We start from the raw sequence: 20,136 nt of genomic DNA on the forward strand, positions 1-20,136 counted from the left end.
TGTCTGAATTATTTGTATAAATCTTAGTACCATAATAGCTTAGATGTAAAATAAAATACTAATATTGTCTCCACTAATGACACAGAAAAAAAGCAAACGTCAAGAGGCACAGAGTCTGTTCTTCTCCCTTTAGAGAAAGAAGTTTTAGAATATTTCTTTTAAAACTTTACCTTTGTTTGGAGGGATATTATACATGCCTGTATTTGAAAATTAATTCTATATTAAAACAACTTTTAATAAGTGTAACATCTATTGGCAAAACAGTGTTTAATCCTGGTTATAGATGGTCTTTGCTGAAAAGAGCCTAAACCCAACTGAAAATAGTGTTAGAAAGTGCTTTAAGAACTGTTTTGGGCTCACAGCACTTTTGTGTTAAATTCACATATATTTTCTACAGACTTCACAGTGTATTTTATATTCTACCAGTGAGGTCTTCAGAGGCATTCACCATTACCGTACAGAATGCCCAAGCATTTCTATTAGGTCAAACTAAAGGGAAAACAATTTACAGTCAAAATCTGTTTAGAGTTCTATCATTAGCCATTTTATCATTACCTGATGAAATAAAAATTTTTCAGTAAAGCCAACTGATTTAAGAGATAACATATAATACTAACCTTTATATTTTTAAAACTTGTTATTTAAAATCGGATGTGCTTAGAGGGAGAAGCATGAGGGCTGTGGTGGTAACTTACGCCCTACTTAGCGTGTCATCTGCACTGGTTACCCTGAGCGCCACCCGCTGTCACAGACCCCAGCATGTAAGAAGGCTGCAACGACAGCAGCTTACTTCTCCCTCACTAAACAGCAGTGGGTGCTCCTGGCGGGAGGGCAGCTTTCCTTGCAGGTCATCACCCGGGCTCCTGTCCTGTGGCTCCTCCATCCCCTAGGACCTCACTGTCCTCTGTAAGCAGCCTGTGGAAGGGGAAATAAAGTAAGGAAAGACCCACTAAAACTTTGGGCCAGAAAGCACCACAAACTGCTGTGTCCACGTGTCATTAGTGAGAACTGGGCAGGTAGGTGTTCCCAGGTAGGGAGAGGGGAAGTGGGGTTGGGACACAGTCTCTAGTTGGGCAGTAGTTTCTCAGTGACAGCTGTACTGTGGAACGGGAGTACAGGCTTCTGTGACACTGTTCCTGTTTTTTTTTTTTTTTTTTTTTTTGCGGTACGCGGGCGTCTCACAGCTGTGGCCTCTCCCGTTGCGGAGCACAGGCTCCGGATGCGCAGGCCCAGCGGCCATAGCTCACGGGCCCAGCCGCTCCGCGGCATGTGGGATCCTCCCGGACCGGGGCACGAACCCGTGTCCCCTGCATCGGCAGGCGGGCTCTCAACCACTGCGCCACCAGGGAAGTCCTTCCTGTGGTCCTTGGCACAATGTAAACATTTCTGTATCTGTTCTTCTGCCCTTTTATTTGGTTCACATCCTGTAGTGTCATAAATATATTTGGTCTTTGCTCCTGGCACAGAGCTCCTCAAGCCCTGGGAATTTCCTGAGAGATAGGAGTATCTTGTTATTCATAATGAGGCCCTTTAGATCACGCCTGAGCTTCTGCTAGTGAGGTGACTTAGATGGGGCCCCTAGATAGCCTCAGGCCGGGGCTGGTCAGTGGAAAGACCAAGTGATCGGAGGCTTGCAACTTCCAGCGCCACACTCTGATCTCCAGGACGGGGAGCGGGGCTGGAGAAGCAGCTCTATAACGACTCAGATGGTGAGATTTAATGCGCTTCTGGGTTGGCGAACACAAGGTGCCGGGAGCCCTGAGCGGGCATGGAAGCTCCACACCTCCACCCCATACCTTGCTCTGTGCGTCTCTTCCATCTGGCGGTTCCTGAGTTATAGCCTTTATAATAAACTGTAATAGTAAGTAAAGCAATTTCCTGAATTCCATGATCAGTTCTAGAAAATTATTGAAACTTTAGAGGAGGATGTGGGAACCCCCAATTTACAGCCTGTCAGTCAAAAAGTATAGGTGGCCCAGGACTTGTGACTGGTGTCTGAAGTAGGGGCAGTCTTGTGGGACTGAGCCCTTAAATCTGTACAATCTGACACCAACCCCAGGTAGCGTCAGAATGGAATTGACTCATAGACAACCAGTTGGTACCCACAGAGAATTGGTTATTGGCGTTGGAAAACACTCCACGTACAAACGCCACTAATTTATTAAACTCTAATTAAGGCAGACTGAATCCATTCAATCTGCAGAAGTTACCCACTGGCTGAAGAATAACAACCTTTTTCTCTCTTGCTTCCTAGTTATTAATATGTAAAAAGAAAACTTTTCTAAAAGTTTTGATTACGGGCCACAATGTTTAGTTATGTGATTACATTCACTGATATTGACAGAACAAACAGGGAGTTCAGGGTCACAGAAGGAATCCTGGTCAGTACCTTGGAGTTTGTCCTCCCATTCTGGGCATTATACCCCATCTTTCAATTTCATGTGAAAGAAGCATTTTAAGCTGAAAAAGAAGAAGGCTATTGCCTCAGCACCACTAAAGATAACAAAAAAACACGTGATTATTCCAACACACTGGTATTAGCACAAAATAACACCTATTAGGTACTTTTGCTTCTAGCTAGTACTGCTTTTAAGTTTTACTGAGAGAGCGCTGAAGACTAGTTTATTTCAAAATAGAGTTTACAGGACAGGGTATCTTTTATTAAATTTTCACATAAAAAGAAAAAGGCACTAATTATAAGTAACACCACAATTAATTGGGCATCATCTCTCTGTAAAGAATAGGCAAGCAATGTATCATTTTAGTAACATTTTTTCCTGGTCTTTCACTTTCTGTATCCTCTCTTCTTGATTTCTGATCATTGAAGACATTGCTGAAAATGTTGATAAAGCAAAGTTAGAAAAGCAACATTACTCAGGCTTTAAATTCTATTATGCACGTCTTAAAAGGTCAGCTTGCTACCACAGAATAGATACATCCTGAGCTCAATAAGTTCTCAAAAACTGCAAAGTAGCATATTTTTTAAAAGACTGAAATTATGAAACAGAGCTAAGGGTAAATCTTTTCTCTTTCAGTTGCTTTAAATGAACATGATAGAGAATTCCCTGGTGGTCCAGTGGTTAGGACTCTGCTCTTTCACTGCTGAGGGTATGGGTTCAATCCCTGGTCAGGGAACTAAGATCTCACAAGCTGTGCAGCACAGCCAATAAATAAATGAACATGATAATTATTGTTATAGAAGTAATACATACTAATTGTAAATAATTTGAACACCTCAGAAGGGTACAAAGAGGGGTAAAGGTAATTGATTTTGTTCCCTCAATCTGTTGAACTTCCCCATCCCAGGTCATCACTGTAAACCTGTCAGTGAGTATCTTCACATGTGTACACACACACACACACACACACACACACGAGTTTTCTTCTTTACACAAATGGAAATATGTGGTAGAAATTGTTCTGTAGCTTGCTTTTATTCACTTAACAGAACGTCAACCTCTTTCCAGTTCAGCTCATGATTTGTTATGACTGCACAGTATTCCATTGTGTGGATGCCCCATGTTAGTAAATAAATTTTTAAAAGTTGTTTCTTATCTTTGTTTATGAACATGCTATAGGAAATACTTCAGACTTTTGTATGTACAATGTCTCCTTGCAGAATAAATTGCTAGAAGTAGAGTTTCTGGGTAAAAGAATACATGCACTTTAAATTTTGATAAATGTTCCCCAAATTCTCTCCAAAATAGCTATTGCAGAATTTCCAAGACACACTCTACCCAGACAATGCATCCAACAAAAAGTATTTGTCTAAAAAAACTTTTAAGAAGTTTTTTAAACAAATACAACATGTTTTCCATTTGGATTATTACATGGTAGGATGACTCAGATAAAGTCCGAAATATAAGTCAAAGTGTGAATAAAAATGGGGTCAGTAAGATAATGCATCTTCCTTAAAAAAGTTATGATAAACTTAAACTCAAACATTTTCCTTTATGTTTATATATGCAGGCATCTGGAGTTATCATAAAGAAGTTGTTAATTTTCTTTAGTAACAATTTGGAATAACTTTAGTACATTAAAAAATGTGCATTTTGGAGCTAGAAATTGCAGAGGTCAAGTCCCAGCTCTATTACTCATTGTGTGACTTAAAACTTACTGACTGATTGTGATCTTCAGCTTCCTCATCACCAAATGACATAATATTAGCACCCACCTCCCAGTGTTGTGAAGCTAATTAGTAAGACACTGAGTACAGGGCCTGGCACATAGCTGGTAAGTGCTCAATAAATGCTAATAACAACTATTATTATTAATAAGGTTAAATTTATTTTAAAAGGATTTATTCTTAGAAAATTATTTATTATCCTCCATCTAGCAACTTATATTCTCTAGAGATGGAAGATGAAATGAGAATAACATGTATCCTCCAAAATTAATTTCTTTCTGACAAAGGCTCCTGGATTCATGTCAGCAAATCATAAAACATGACAGCCTCCCAAATCCATGGGAACATCCACTAAGAATTTATGCCCCAAAAGTTGTCTATCATCTGCAGAGTACAACAGTTTCTCATTTGGAGAGCTTCAGTATATATTTTTTAAATTTAATTTTTTTTCATTTTTTATTATTTATTTATTTTTGCTTCAGTATATTTATATGCAGTTTATCTTTTTATTGAGTGATTCATGGGGTGGCACAGTCTCCTATACCCATGCTAATTTAAATCCCCTATAAGGCTAAATACTGTTGTTTTGTTTTCTGGCTATTAACTGCAAACTTATCTTGGCTACTGCCATACAAATTCTCATCTACAGACCTAACAGGGACAAGAAAGACAGTGTATGGGAAAGTCTCATGTGAAATCAGCCGCTCAAAACATGTGTTCTATTGAGGGCTAGTCAGCCATATTATCATCCCTATTAGATGAAAGAGGAGAGCAGGGCTAAAGTGACCTGCCCAAGGTCACACTATTAATCCAGGCATTAGGCATGGTTAAGACACTCATATTTTGACTAAGGTTTCTGAATTTCTTGTTCAAGATCCTTTTCAGTGGGACTACAGATAAGAGGCTTAACCTGAAGGGAAGGTGAGTATTCTTTTGAACAAGGAAGATCTCTCCAAAAATGTACACTGTACCTTCATTCTTCATCTGTAAATCTTCTACCAGATTCTGCAAGCTTTCCAGTCTGTTCTGAAGCTTCCTGCATGTTTTTCCAGTTGTTTCTATTGGCTGAGACTGTGAAGCTATTAGAAAATTGCTTAGATGTGGTATTAAAAATCTATTCAGTATTTCATCTTAGATATCTTTCTCTTACAGGTTAAACAATCTTTCCTTTAAAATAATGAAAAATTTAAAACACTATTTGAAAATAAAGAAATGTTTTATCTAATACTGCAATACTAGCTTATCTGATTTTGTTTCAAACCAATCTGATTTACTATATTTTAACTAGGTAGCATTAAATGTGATGAGTGTGAAGAACACTTCAAGTTTAATGATACATTCTGCATTATAAATGACAACTTTTCATACCAAAGCTGAGTAGTTCCAGTAACTTAGAGTTTGGAAGCACAAGATTTAATACTGATGCTGGCAACAGCTTTGAGTGTGTGTGAGGCCAAGTGCCCATTTCAGTTCTTGACACCTGAATGAGGATAGTATTAAATGATGGGAGAGGGGAGTACAGATGCTGACATGGCCACAGTGAATCTAGAGTAAATGTGGCAGTAGCAACCGAGGAGAGGCTAGAAGCATTTGAGCTATTCTCTAATAAGTATGCTAAGTTTTGTCAACCTCTAAAAAATACTGGTTGTCAATCACAAGATTTTAATTTTGAGCTTAGCCTCTGACTTGCTGTATAACTTTGAAAATACTTTTGATGAAAAAAAAAAAAAGAAAATACTTTTGATGGCTCATTTTCCTACCAAAAGACTCTTTCACTTCAAGATATTAAATTTTAAAGGCAATCATCTAGGAGTTATTTTGGTTCAAGAGAATAAAAAATAATTTCTCATTGAGAAATTTTTAACGTAACACAAAACATATGAAGTTTGATGAGTATCTGACAACAGGGTAAAAAAAGAAAATGCCACGCTATTATGTAACCACAAATTAATAATGGGGTGACCAACAGCACTGTTCTACTCTTGCAATAATCACTGCTGTAATAATGAAGTAATTTGCTACTCTAAATTTTTTTTAAATATTAAAAGAATAACTTAGAAGCATAAGAGATGAAGGAGGACACAAATGCAGAAAAAGATGGTAAAACAGAAACTGTACTAAAATCTGTGATTAGGTCCTGATTTCTTTTTTTTTAGGATCTAAAAATATGTTAGGCATAGAATTTCAAAAGACCAGGAACTGACTTAACAATGATGCAACAACTTGCCTAACTTATCCCTTATCAAAGAGAATGATACCACAGAGCACTGGGGCCGTTTGAATCACTGTCATATATGATGAAAAACATTTCAATTTCAATTCAACATATACATATTTAATGTCCACTTATTTATCAGGCTCTTATTCTAAATCAAATCATTTCCCCATCTGTCTTAGTGAATAACAAATGAACTTAAAATTTTAAAAATGAGAACATTTTGGTAAGTTTGTATGATAGACACTTGCACTTACAAAGGCAGAGACTGAAGAGAATGTAAATAATTTTAGAGAATGTAAATAAGAAAGAAAAGTAAGACACATCAGAAACAAGAACTAGAATCCTGCAGCCTGTGGAACGAAAACCACATTTGTGGAAAGATAGACAAAATGAAAAGGCAGAGGACTATGACCAGATGAAGGAACAAGGTAAAACAACTAAATGAGGTGGAGATAGGCAATCTTTCAGAAAAATAATTCAGAATAATGATAGAGAAGATGATCCAGGACGTTGGAAAAAGAACGGAGACAAAGATTGAGAAGACGCAAGAAATGTTTAACAAAGACCTAGAAGCATTAAAGAACAAACAAACAGAGATGAACAATAAAATAACTGAAATGAAAAATACACAAGAAGGAATCAATAGCAGAATAACTGAGGCAGAAGAATGGATAAGTGACCTGGAAAACAGAATGGTAGAATTCACTGCCGTGGAACAGAAAAAAGAAAAAAGAATGAAAAGAAATGAAGACAGACTAAGAGACCTCTGGGACAACATTGAACACACCAAAATTTGCATTATAGGGGTCCTGGAAGGAGAAGAGAGACAGAAAGGACCCGAGAAAATATCTGAAGAGATTATAGTCGAAAACTTCCCTAACATGGGAAAGGAAATAGCCATCCAAGTCCAGGAAGCGCAGAGAGTCCCAGGCAGGATAAACCCAAGGAGAAACACGCCAAGACACGTAGTAAGCAAACTATCAAAAATTAAAGAAAAATTATTCAGAGCAACAAGGGAAAAACAACAAATAACATACAAGGGAACTCTCATAAGGTTAACAGCTGATTTCTCAGCAGAAACTCTACAAGCCAGAAGGGAGCAGCATGATATACTTAAAGTGATGAAAGGGAAGAAACTACAACCAAGATTCCTCTACCCAGCAAGGATCTCATTCAGATTCAATGGAGAAATCAAAAGTTTTACAAACAAAAGCTAAGAGAATTCAGCACCACCAAACCAGCTTTACACAAATGCTAAAAAACTTCTCTAAATGGGAAACAAAGAGAAGAAAAGGACCTACAAAAACAAACCCAAAACAATTAAGAAAATGGTCATAGGAACATACATATTGATAATTACCTTAAATGTGAATGGATTAAATGCTCCAACCAAAGGACACAGGCTTGCTGAATGGATACAAAAACAAGACCCATATATATGCTCTACAAGAGACCCACTTCAGACCTCGGGACACATACAGACTGAAAGTGAGGGGACAGAAAAAGATATTCCATGCAAATGGAAATCAAAAGAAAGTTGGAGTAGCAATACTCATATCAGATAAAATAGACTCTAAAGTAAAGAAGGTTACAAGAGACAAGAAAGGACACTACATAATGATAAAGGGATCAATCCAAGAAGAAGATATAACAATTATAAATATATATGCACCCAAAATAGGAGCACCTCAATACATAAGGCAAGTGCTAACAGCTATAAAAGAGGAAATCGACAGTAACACAATAACAGTGGGGGACGTTAACACCTCACTTACACCAATGGACAGATCATCCAAAATGAAAATAAATAAGGAAACAGAAGCTTTAAATGACACAACAGACCACATAGATTTAATTGATATTTATAGGACATTTCCATCTAAAAACAGCAGATTACACTTTCTAAAATGCACATGGCACATTCTCCAGGATAGATCACATCTTGGGTCACAAATCAAGCCTTGGTAAATTTAAGAAAATTGAAATCATATCAAGCATCTTTTCTGACCACAACACTATGAGATTAGAAATAAATTACAGGGAAAAAAATGTAAAAAACACAAACACATGGAGGCTAAACAATACATTACTAAATAACCAAGAGATCACTGAAGAAATCAAAGAGGAAATCAAAAAATACCTAGAGACAAATGACAACGAAAACACGACGATCCAAAACCTATGGGATGCAGCAAAGGCAGTTCTAAGAGGGAAGTTTACAGAAATACTACCTCAAGAAACAAGAAAAATCTCAAATAAACAATCTAACCTTACACCTAAAGGAACTAGAGAAAGTAGAACAAACAAAACCAAAAGTTAGTGGAAGGAAAGAAATCATAAAGATCAGAGCAGAAATAAATAAAACAGAAACAAAGAAAACAATAGCAAAGATCAATAAAACTAAAAGCTGGTTCTTTGAGAAGATAAACAAAATTGATAAACCATGAGCCAGACTCATCAAGAAAAAGAGGGAGAGGACTCAAATCAATAAAATTAGAAATGAAAAAGGAGAAGTTACAACAGACACCGCAGAAATACAAAGCATCCTAAGAGACTACTACAAGCAACTCTATGCCAATAAAATGGACAACCTGGAAGAAATGGACAAATTCTTAGAAAGGTATAACCCTTCCAAGACTGAACCAGGAAGAAATAGAAAATATGAACAGCCCAATCACAAGTAATGAAATTGAAACAGTGATTAAAAATCTTCCAACAAACAGAAGTCCAGGACCAGATGGCTTCACAGGGGAATTCTATCAAACATTTAGAGAAGAGCTAACACCCATCCTTCTAAAACTCTTCCAAAAAATTGTAGAGGGGGGAACACTCCCAAACTCATTCTATGAGGCCACCATCACCCTGATACCAAAACCAGACAAAGATACTACAAAAAAAGAAAATTAGAGACCAATATCACTCATGGATATAGATGCAAAAATCCTCAACAAAATACTAGCAAACAGAATCCAACAACACATTAAAAGGATCATACACTATGATTAAGTGGGATTTATCCCAGGGATGCAAGGATTCTTCAATATATGCAAATCAATCAATGTGATAAACCATATTAACAAATTGAAGAATAAATCTGTACGATCATCTCAATAGATGCAGAAAAAGTTTTTGACAAAAGTCAATACTCATTTATGATAAAAACTCTCCAGAAAGTGGGCACAGAGGGAACCTACCTCAACATAATAAAGGCCATATATGACAACCCACAGCAAACATCATTCTCAATGCTGAAAAACTGAAAGCATTTCCTCTAAGATCAGGAACAAGACAAGGATGTCCACTCTTGCCACTCTTATTCAACACAGTTTTCGAAGTCCTAGGCAGTCAGAGAAGAAAAAGATATAAAAGGAATCCAAATTGGAAAAGAAGAAGGAAGACTATCACTGTTTGCAGATGACACGACATGATACATAGAAAATCCTAAAGATACCACCAGAAAACTACTAGAGCTAATCAATGAATTTGGTAAAGTTGCAGGATAAAAAATTAATGCACAGAAAGCTCTTGCATTCCTATACACTAAGGATGAAAAATCTGAAAGAGAAATTAAGGAGATAATCCCATTCCCCATGGCAACAAAAAGAATAAAATACCTAGGGATAAACCTACCTAAGGAGGGTAAAGACCTGCACTCAGAAAACTATAAGACACTGACGAAAGAAATCAAAGATGACACAAACAGGTAGAGAGATATACCATGCTCTTGGATTGGAAGAATCAATATTGTGAAAATGACTATACTTCCCAAAGCCATCTACAGATTCAATGCCATCCCTATCAAATTACCAATGGCATTGTTTACAGAACTAGAACAAAAAATCTTAAAATTTGTACGGAGACACAAAAGACCCCAAATAGCCAAAGCAATCTTGAGGGAAAAAAACAGAGCAGGAGGATTCAGACTCCCTGACTTCATACTATACTACAAAGCTACAGTCATCAAGACATATGGTACTGGCATAAAAACAGAAATATAGATTAGTGGAACAGGATAGAAAGCCCAGAGATAAAGCCATGCACCTATGGTCAACTAATCTATGACAAAGGAGGCAAGGATATATAAGGGAGAAAACACAGTCTCCTCAATAAGTGGTGCTGGGAAAACTGGACAACTACATGTAAAAGAATGTGATTAGAACATTCCCTAACACCATACACAAAAATAAACTCAAAAAGGATTAGAGACCTAAATGTCAGACCAGACACTATAAAACTCTTAGAGGAAAACATAGGAAGAACACTCTTTGACATATATCACAGCAAGATCTTTTTTGATCCACCTCCTAGAGTAATGGACATAAAAACAATAATAAACAAATTGGATCTAATGAAACATTAAAGCTTTTGCACAGCAAAGGAAACTATAAACAAGATGAAAAGACAACCCTCAGAATGGGAGAAAATATATGCAAGCAAAGCAACTGACAAGGGATAAATCTCCAAAATATATAAACAGCTCATGCAGCTCAGTATTAAAAAAACAAACAACCCAATCAGAAATGGGCAGAAGACCTAAACAGACATTTCTCCAAAGAAGACATACAGATGGCCAAGAGGCACATGAAAAGCTGCTCGACATCACTAATTAGTAGAGAAATGCAAATCAAAACTACAATGAGGTATCACCTCATTGCAGAATGGGCATCATCAGAAAATCTACAAACAACAAATGCTGGAGAGGGTGTGGAGAAAAGGGAACCCTCTTACACTGTTGGTGGGAATGTAAATTGATAAAGCCACTATAGAGAACAGTATGGAGGGTCCTTAAAACACTAAAACTGGAACTACCATATGATCCACCAGTCCCATTCCTGGGCATATACCCTGAGAAAACCATAATTCAAAAAGAGTCATGTACCACAATGTTCATTGCAGCTCTATTTACAATAGCCAGGACATGGAAGCAACCTAAGTGTCCATTGACAGGTGAATGGATAAAGAAGATGTGGTACATATATACAATGGAATATTACTCAGCCATAAAAGGAAACAAAATTGAGTTATTTATAGTGAGGTGGATGGACTTAGAGTCTGTCATACAAAGTGAAGTAAGTCAGATAGAGAAAAACAAATATCGTATATTAACACATATATGTGGAATCTAGAAAAATGTTACAGATGAACCAGTTTGCAAAGCAGAAATAGAGATAGAGATGTAGAGGACAAACGTATGGACACCAAGGGGGGAAAGGTGGGTGGGGGTGGGATGAATTGGAAGATTGGGATTGACATATATACACTAGTATGTATAAAATAGATAACTAATAAGAACCTGGTGTATAAAATTTCCTCCAAACTGAAAAAAAAAAAAGAAAAGTCATTCTCAGCATTTAAAAGAAGACTCAAAATCTTATAATAAAATAGAGAAAAAAGGTCATTATTCACGTCAGAGAAAGAAACAGATAATATTTACCTATAATATCTATGTATATTTACTAAGGGGTGTGTGTGTATGTGGTATACAGTAACTATTCTATTTAAATAAGACTCAATAAATAAACAAATAAAGAAGACCCACTTAAGCACACACCCACCACACAGCATCAATTAGAGTGTACATATAAGAACACCATGTGAACCTTTATTAATTCCAATTAATATAATTATATAATTAATTATATAAATAATATAAAAATATAATTAATATAATTCCAGTGAACTTTTAAGTCACTGGAGTAGGAAATCAATTAATCTCATCAGTTATATCAGGTTATTCTTACCTTTAACAGAATCAGGTGAATGAACAGGCTTGGTGGATCTATATTGTGGTGTGGAACCTATAGAATCTTCAGCCGAACTAGTTAGGGATGAGTGAATTGGAGACTTCTTAGGAGAAGAATGGAATGAATGAGAAGCTGAATTTTTCACAGATGGACTTCCTAAAATTTTACAAGAACAAAAACAAAAGGACAGAATTACTTAAAAATAATATGCTGCATCTCTCAAAAAAATCAAACTCTCATGAGACTATGTTCCCAATCATGGGGCTGGGGTGTGTTCTGATAAAACCCCAAGGCTTTGGGTTGGAACAGAAAAGGGCTACATCATAGGAATAAGGAACTGGACCTGCCCTTGGGGATCCTGAGGTCCATCTTCAAATCATCTTAATTCCTGATTGGATTAAATTGATCTGGGATTGCTGGTGTCCTTGGCTGTGTACCAGAAGCAAGCATGAATGCTCTCTGGAGGAAGGTGATCATATTCTAAGTCTGAAACCATCTGTACAATTTTTCACATATGTCTGTCATACAATAAAAATAACCAGGCATATGAGGAGACAAAATAACATGGCAGAAAACCAAGAGAAAAAAAATACAGGTAATAGATATAGACCCACAAGGTCTGGATAATGGAGGCACAGACTACCACATATTCAACAGCATTACTCCAAACCCCAAACAAGTTCTTCTTATATAAAGAAAATCATACCTAGGTATATCAATAAAAACTGGAAAAAACAAACAAATAAACAAAAAACCCAGAAAAAACCCAAAGACAAAAACAGTCTTAAAGCTGCCAGAAGGGCAAAAATGGCAGATTACATTTAAATGAGCAACATTTAAATTTAGAGCTGACTTCTTAGTAGAGACACTGGAAGCCAGAAAACAGTGGAATATTTTCAAAGTGAAGGAAAAATGTTAACCTAGATTCTATATTCAGCAAAAATGTTCCTCAAAAATGGGGACAAAATAAAGACAAGTTCAGGAAAACAGAAACTGGGAGAATACATTAAAGGGAACATTAATGGCATAAGTAAAATGATAGCAGATAGAAAGTAAAGTGTGAATATGTGGGTGTATCTAAATGAATTTTAACTGTACAACACAATGCAAATGATCCATTATGGTATTTACCTTTACCTTTACATGTGACAACAACTGTATGACAGTTGGAAGGAAAGTGAATGCAGTTAACATGTTCTCAGGTACTCACAAATTATGAGAAAAGGTAAAGGCACTCACATATTAATCTAATAAAACAAGGATATATGTTGTATTCTCTTGGGTAAACATTGAAACAACAGTATAAACATATAAGTGAAGTAAAACCTGAAGGAATTAATTGTTCAATTTCAAATAAATGCTCTTTTCTTCAAAATATTAGTTCTTAAAGATTTCTCACAAGTTAAAGGTTTAAAAATTAAAATTTGCAATTATTTTATTTAAGAATATTATGTTTTTATTTTAGGTATACATAGATACTCTTCTACAAAAGACAAGAAAATATGGAAACTTACCTTCTTCTATTTCACCTCACACCTCGATTTTCCCTATTTACATTATTACTGTCCAGATTTATAGCTACAGTTTGTTGAATAACCATCATTTTCACAGTATCATTCTTTCCCATTTACTTTGTTCTCTTCCATAAGAAGGCTGATAAAGTGTCTGCTTATTTGCCTTCGCCTTCCAAATCTAACATATTCTGTATCATTATCTTTCATGTTTCTTAGGTTTAAAAATTCCTTTTCTGTAATTTTCTCCTGGGGTCCATCATGTCCCTGACTATGATTTCAGTCATGCATATCCTAATTTTTATTTTTCTAAGGCTTTCCTCTGTAATGTTATTATTTTTTCTTTTCCATATCTAGCCTGGGTTGTGCCATTTTGTTTTTCAACAGATTCTGTTATTTTCAATCTCTTCCTTGATCTCCTTGTTTTATAGAGAACACTTTGTCTTTGGAAAGTATATAGAGAACCATCTGTCTCATTTCTTTTTCTTTTCATCCATTCAGTAATTATTTATTGAGGACCTGCTATGTGCCAGGAAAGTTCTAGGTACTGGATATATCAGGGAACCGAACAACTAAAGACATATGCCCTTGTGCAGCTTTTGTCTAGCAGGAGGTGACACACAATCAACAACATAAATTAGTAAGTTACATAGTATAAAAAAATGCTAAGTGTAATTTAAAAAAAGAAAAAGATAAGGGGGACTGGGATTGTGGGAGGGTTATAATTTTTACATAAGGTGGTGAGAGTAGGTCTCACTGGGAAAGTGACATCTGAGCAAAGGCTTTAAAGGTGGTGAGGAGGCTAGCAGTGTGGAGGGAAGCATTGAAAGGGGAGCCACTGCAGGGTTTTAAGCAGGCTCCATTTCTGTGCTTTCATTAAAAACTCACCTGCAGATGGGAATGTGAAGCAACTAGGTGGATCTTCCAACTCTCCTGTGTGTAATGTGACTGGCTCTCTGGAAGCATAAGAATGGTCATGCAAACATTCCATTTCAAAACTCAGTGTTAAGATTTATTGACAGAAACAAGCTAATGAAGGCAAAAGTGATGGCTTAAAATATAAGCCCAGGGCTTCCCTGGTGGCGCAGTGGTTGAGAGTCCGCCTGCCGATGCAGGGGACACGGGTTCGTGCCCCGGTCCGGGAAGATCCCACATGCCGCGGAGCGGCTGCGCCTGTGAGCCATGGCTGCTGGGACTGCGCTGTCCGGAGCCTGTGCTCCGCAACGGGAGATGCCACAACAGTGAGAGGCCTGCGTACCGGAAAAAAAAAAAAAAAAAAAAAAAAAAAAAAGCCCAAGATGGCAGCCATAACCCAAACCTGCAGAAGTCCTAAAATACCCTATGAGGGAGATCCAAAGTTGCATCACCTCTATGTATTCAGTGCCCATGAACATTTTGCAGAATGAAAAGGTAATAATATATAATCTTGGTTAGAAAATTCATTTTTGTGTAATAATAGCTATAAAACCCAATGTTTCTCTCATGGATTCTAAGAGATGCAATCTTAATGACTCACTTAAAAATTAAAAAACCAAAGGAAAAAAACACCTCTCTTAGCAATAAGTATCACTTTACAAAACTATCAGACCTATTTAAATCAGTAACTTGAACTAAGCTACATAGTTCTCTGTAGGATGGGTACCAGTTTGATAATATTATGACAGCAGCTCTGAAGGTGGTGCCCTTGCAAAGGGGGTTTGTGAGGTCAACACTATTTTTATTATAATACTAAGGTATTATTTTCTTTTTAACTCTCAGTCTCAAACAAGTGTATGGTGGAGTTTCCCAGAGGCTCCATGATATCTGATATCACAGCAGATAAATGCAGAGGCAGATATGAGAATACAGCTATCTTTCATTAAGCCATGCATTAAATTGATGATTTAATGATTTTTAACGATTAAGTCTCAATGACTTTTTTTGAAAAACATAGTTATTTTTCATAATAAAATATGTTATTATGGTAATATATAATGTACTTTGTTACTTTTAAGTGAATAAATATCAAAATGTTTTAATTTTTTAATGCTTAAAATTAAATTTTATTTTCCAATACTAAAAATGGAAATGGCCTATATAAACAAAAGCTCTTTGGAATCCTCAGTGATATTTGTGAGTGCAAAGGGATCCTGAGACCAAAAAGTTTGAGAATATTAGGAGAAAAGCCTTGGGAAGGAAGGTCATGGCTATATTGTGGCTAGTTTTAATTATCAGGGCAAGCAGTTTGTTCTTGCTGCAGTAGGCAATGGGGAGCCTTTGAAGGTTTGGGGGCTGGGAACATAGTCTGAGGTGTACTTCAGGCGATCAATCTGAAATTGATGCACAGAAGTGACTGGAACTTGCAAGAGATTGGAGATTTAAAACATCCACACGAAACACTGTAGAGCCCACCACAATGGTACACGCGAATGGTAAAATGGCCTAAAAAGTAGGATGTGGTAGGATGAACGATGGCTGACAAATATATCTGTGTCCAAATGCCAAGAACCTACGAATGTTACCTTATATGGCACAAGAGGCTTCGCAGATGTGATTATGTCAAGGATCTTGAGATGGGGAGATTATCTATCCTGGATTATGTGGAGATATACCTACATTATCTAAATGCCATCACAAGTCTCTGTACGAAGAGGAAGGCAGGGGGAGATTTCACACAGAAGAGAGAAGGTGATGTGACAATCTCAGCAGAAACACTGGAGGATGCTATGTCACAGGGTGTGAAGATGGAGAAAGGAGCCCCAAGGCAAAGAGTGCAAAGAATGAGGCTCTAGAGGCCCAGAGCCCTAAAAAAGAAAGGTAAGGAAATGGATTAATCCCAAGGGCTTCTGCAAGGAGTGCAGCCCTGCCATCACCTTGATTGTTCAGGTACTCAGAGGCAGAACACAGGAGCAGTTACAAGCCTGCGCTCAGGAACCAGCTAGACCTGAGTTCAAGTCTGGATCCTCTATTTACAAGCTGTATGACCTGGCAAATTGCTTGGCAAGCTGAGTCTCCATTTCTAACCTATATACAGGGATAATAATGCCTATATCATAGATTCGATTAGATGGACTAAATGAGATGAGTCTAAAACACCCATATAATAGTAAAAATAAAAATATGCAGTAGATAGCTGCAGATATTATTAACAGGAACGATGCAATGTTACACACTCAGGTGAGAAGAAAATCAAAACTTGTTTCTTTTAGGCTATGAGAAAGCTGTATTTAGAAAGATTCAAGTCCACTGAATATTGATCAAACAGCAGGGACAGTAAGAAAGTATCTGTCTTAATTCATTCACTAAACAAATATTTTCTTAACAGCTACTATATGACAGGCAATATGCTTGGTGCTGAAGATACAGTAATGAATAACCCTTTCTTTGCCTAAATGGAATTTAAACCCTAGAATTCATTTTCATATTCTTATGATATAAAGAGGGCTCTCATATCTCTATTTTTATAAGTGGTAAAAATAGAAAAGATAAAAGCTTTTTTCCAGGCAGTCAGTCAATAAATAGACCCTATGACTATAAGCAACGTGAGGACAGAGCCCATATCTGTCTTCCTCACTGTTACATCCTAAGGGCCTAGCACAGCGTGTGGCACATCATGGGCAGTTAACGATCTTCTGAATTAATGAATGAACAGTAGTAAAGGGGACATTTTGCAAGTCAGGGGCTGGAGAGATAGTTTCTTACCTGTGAAGAGTTTCACTTGATTCGCTGCCTTCAGTGCATTCCCTTGAGTTGTTGCTTCTGTTGGCAGAGGGTGGGAGAAGTTAAAGACTACGTGACGTAATTTTAACTTAGTGATCAAACAAAATTGTTCCTCTGGATACTGCTTTTAGACAAATGCAGATTCAAAAGAGTGAGACTGGGGTGCTGGCTCTTCCCAGTGGAGAGAACAGTATGGAGAAAAGCTTGAAGACAGAAGGAAATGAACCCCTTTTGGGAATCAGGAGTAGTCTGTCTTGGTTAGAGCACAATACAGGAGGAAAGCAGGGTGGTGACGAGTTAGGGAGATTCTTCAGTGTCAGCCTGAGAACCATGTATTGAATGCAGCAGATCTGCAGGCAACGGCTTCTGTGTCTGACATGAGTAACAAATTAATATTAGCTTTTTTTCCTTTTTGGCTAAAGTCAGTTCTCAGAAGTTGTCTTTGTTTAGGGGTTATGGAATTCATTTCTTTATGCTCCTTTTATGATTTCATTTAAACATTCAGCAATTCAATTATTAACAAAAACTAGAACTGTTTTCAGTAAGGTTCTTATAATCCTATATTGAGGTTGTTGTAACTTCCTTTCAGACTACCTTTCCCTCAAAAGTTATGTAAGCTACTGTAAATACATGTAAATGTAGAAAAAGTATTCCGATTGTGGAATGGCATACCATATAAATATCTTCATCTGGTTAAACAGCAGTAAAATGTAAAATAAGCAAAAAAAAAAAAAATGGTGGGGCTTCCCTGGTGGCACAGCGGTTAAGAATCCGCCTGCCAATGCAGGGCACACAGGTTTGAGCCCTGGTCCGGGAAGATTCCACATGCCGCCGAGCAACTAAGCCCGTGCACCACAACTACTGAGCCTGTGCTCTAGAGCCCGCAAGCCACAACTACTGAGCCCACGCACCACAACTACTGAATCCTGGGCACCTAGACCCCATGCTCCGAAACAAAGAAAAGCCACCACAATGAGAAGCCCGTGCAGCGCAACGAAGAGTAGCCCCCGCTCACCGCAACTAGAGTAAGCCTGTGTGCAGCAACAAAGACCCAACGTAGCCAAAAATAAAATAAATAAAATAAGTAAATTTTTTAAAATGCCTATTGTCTCTTTGGCAGGGCTAATGACAGACTCTGGGAGGGCTCACACCAAGAAGTACTTCCCAGAACTCCTGCTGCCAGTGTCCTTGTCCCCACTGTGAGCCACAGCCACCCCCTGCCTCTGCAGGAGGCCCTCCAACTCTAGCAGCAGAACACACATGTCGACTGAAGAAAACTCACAACCTAAAAGTTGCGAGTTAAGCTGTACTCCGGGATCTTACTGAGGACTCCAGCACAAGTGGCAGCAGCTCAGATATCCTCGAGGAGCTTCTCTGAAGAGGATGTGCAAGAGCAGCTGTGGGCTATAACTGGGAAGAGTCGTCTTTGCATTTTTCACTGTTGCTTTCTGTGCGGAGGAGAGGCTCTTGGTGCTCCAGCCAGGCGTCAGGGCTGTGCCACGGAGGTGGGAGAGCCAAGTTCAGGACACTGGTCCACAAGAGACCTCCCAGCTCCATGTAATATCAAACAGCGAAAATCTCCCAGATATCTCCATCTCAACGCCAAGACCCAGCTCCACTCTATGACCAGCAAGCTACAGTGCTGGACACCCTATGCCAAACAACTAGCAAAACAGGAACACAGCCCCACCCATTAGCAGAGAGGCTGCCTAAAATCATAATAAGGCCACAGACACCCCAAAACACACCACCAGACATGGACCTGCACACCAGAAAGACAAGATCCAGCCTCATCCACCAGAACACAGGCACCAGTCCTCTCCACCAAGAAGCCTACACAACCCACTGAACCAACCTTAGCCACTGGGGACAGACACCAAAATCAACGGGAACTACGAACCTACAGCCTGCGAAAAGGAGACCCCAAACACAGTAAGATAAACAAAATGAGAAGAAAGAGAACCACACAGCAGACGAAGGAGCAAGGCAGAAACCCACCAGACCTAAAAAATGAAGAGGAAATAGGCAGTCTACCTGAAAAAGAATTCAGAATAATGATAGTAAAGATGATCCAAGATCTTGGAAATAGAATGTTGAAAATACAAGAAACGTTTAACAAGGACCTAGAAGAACTAAAGAGCAAACAAACAGTGATGAACAACACAATAAATGAAATTAAAAATTCTCTAGAAGGGATCAATAGCAGAATAACTGAGGCAGAAGAACGGATAAGTGACCTGAAAGATAAAATAGTGGAAATAACTACTACAGAGTGGAATAGAGAAAAAAGAATGAAAAGAACTGAGGACAGTCTCAGAGACCTCTGGGACAACATTAAACGCACCAACATTCGAATTATAGGGGTTCCAGAAGAAGAAGAGAAAAAGAAAGGGACTGAGAAAATATTTGAAGAGATTATAGTTGAAAACTTCCCTAATATGGGAAAGGAAATAGTCAATCAAGTCCAGGAAGCACAGAGAGTCCCATATAGGATAAATCCAAGGAGAAACACGCCAAGACACATATTAATCAAACTATCAAAAATTAAATACAAAGAACAAATATTAAAAGCAGCAAGGGAAAAACAACAAATTACACATAAGGCAATCCCCATAAGGTTAAGAGCTGATCTTTGAGCAGAAACTCTGCAAGCCAGAAGGGAGTAGCAGGACATATTTAAAGTGATGAAGGAGAAAAACCTACAGCCAAGATTACTCTACCCAGCAAGGATCTCATTCAGATTTCATGGAGAAATTAAAAGCTTTACAGACAAGCAAAAGTTAAGAGAATTCAACACCACCAAACCAGCTTTACAACAAATGCTAAAGGAACTTCTCT

General features: G+C 37.7%; 1 protein-coding gene across 2 annotated transcripts in view; it reads right to left on the reverse strand.

Annotated features, from left to right (window-relative positions):
* Nucleotides 1-2,725: 2,725 nt before the first annotated feature.
* Nucleotides 2,726-20,136, reverse strand: part of CCDC158 (coiled-coil domain containing 158) — a 98,189-nt gene continuing 80,778 nt past the window's right edge. For both annotated transcript variants that reach the window (XM_073805367.1, XM_073805366.1), the window contains 5 exons: nt 17,281-17,337; nt 14,488-14,555; nt 12,086-12,244; nt 5,098-5,205; nt 2,726-2,833 (listed from right to left, as the gene is read on the reverse strand). In XM_073805367.1, the coding sequence (XP_073661468.1) occupies nt 2,757-2,833; nt 5,098-5,205; nt 12,086-12,244; nt 14,488-14,555; nt 17,281-17,337 (469 nt within the window). In that variant the 3' untranslated portion in view covers nt 2,726-2,756. The remainder of the gene's footprint in view (nt 2,834-5,097; nt 5,206-12,085; nt 12,245-14,487; nt 14,556-17,280; nt 17,338-20,136) is intronic.

Source organism: Tursiops truncatus, chromosome 5 (assembly GCF_011762595.2).
Source record: "Tursiops truncatus isolate mTurTru1 chromosome 5, mTurTru1.mat.Y, whole genome shotgun sequence".
NCBI classification, from domain to species: Eukaryota; Metazoa; Chordata; class Mammalia; order Artiodactyla; family Delphinidae; genus Tursiops; species Tursiops truncatus.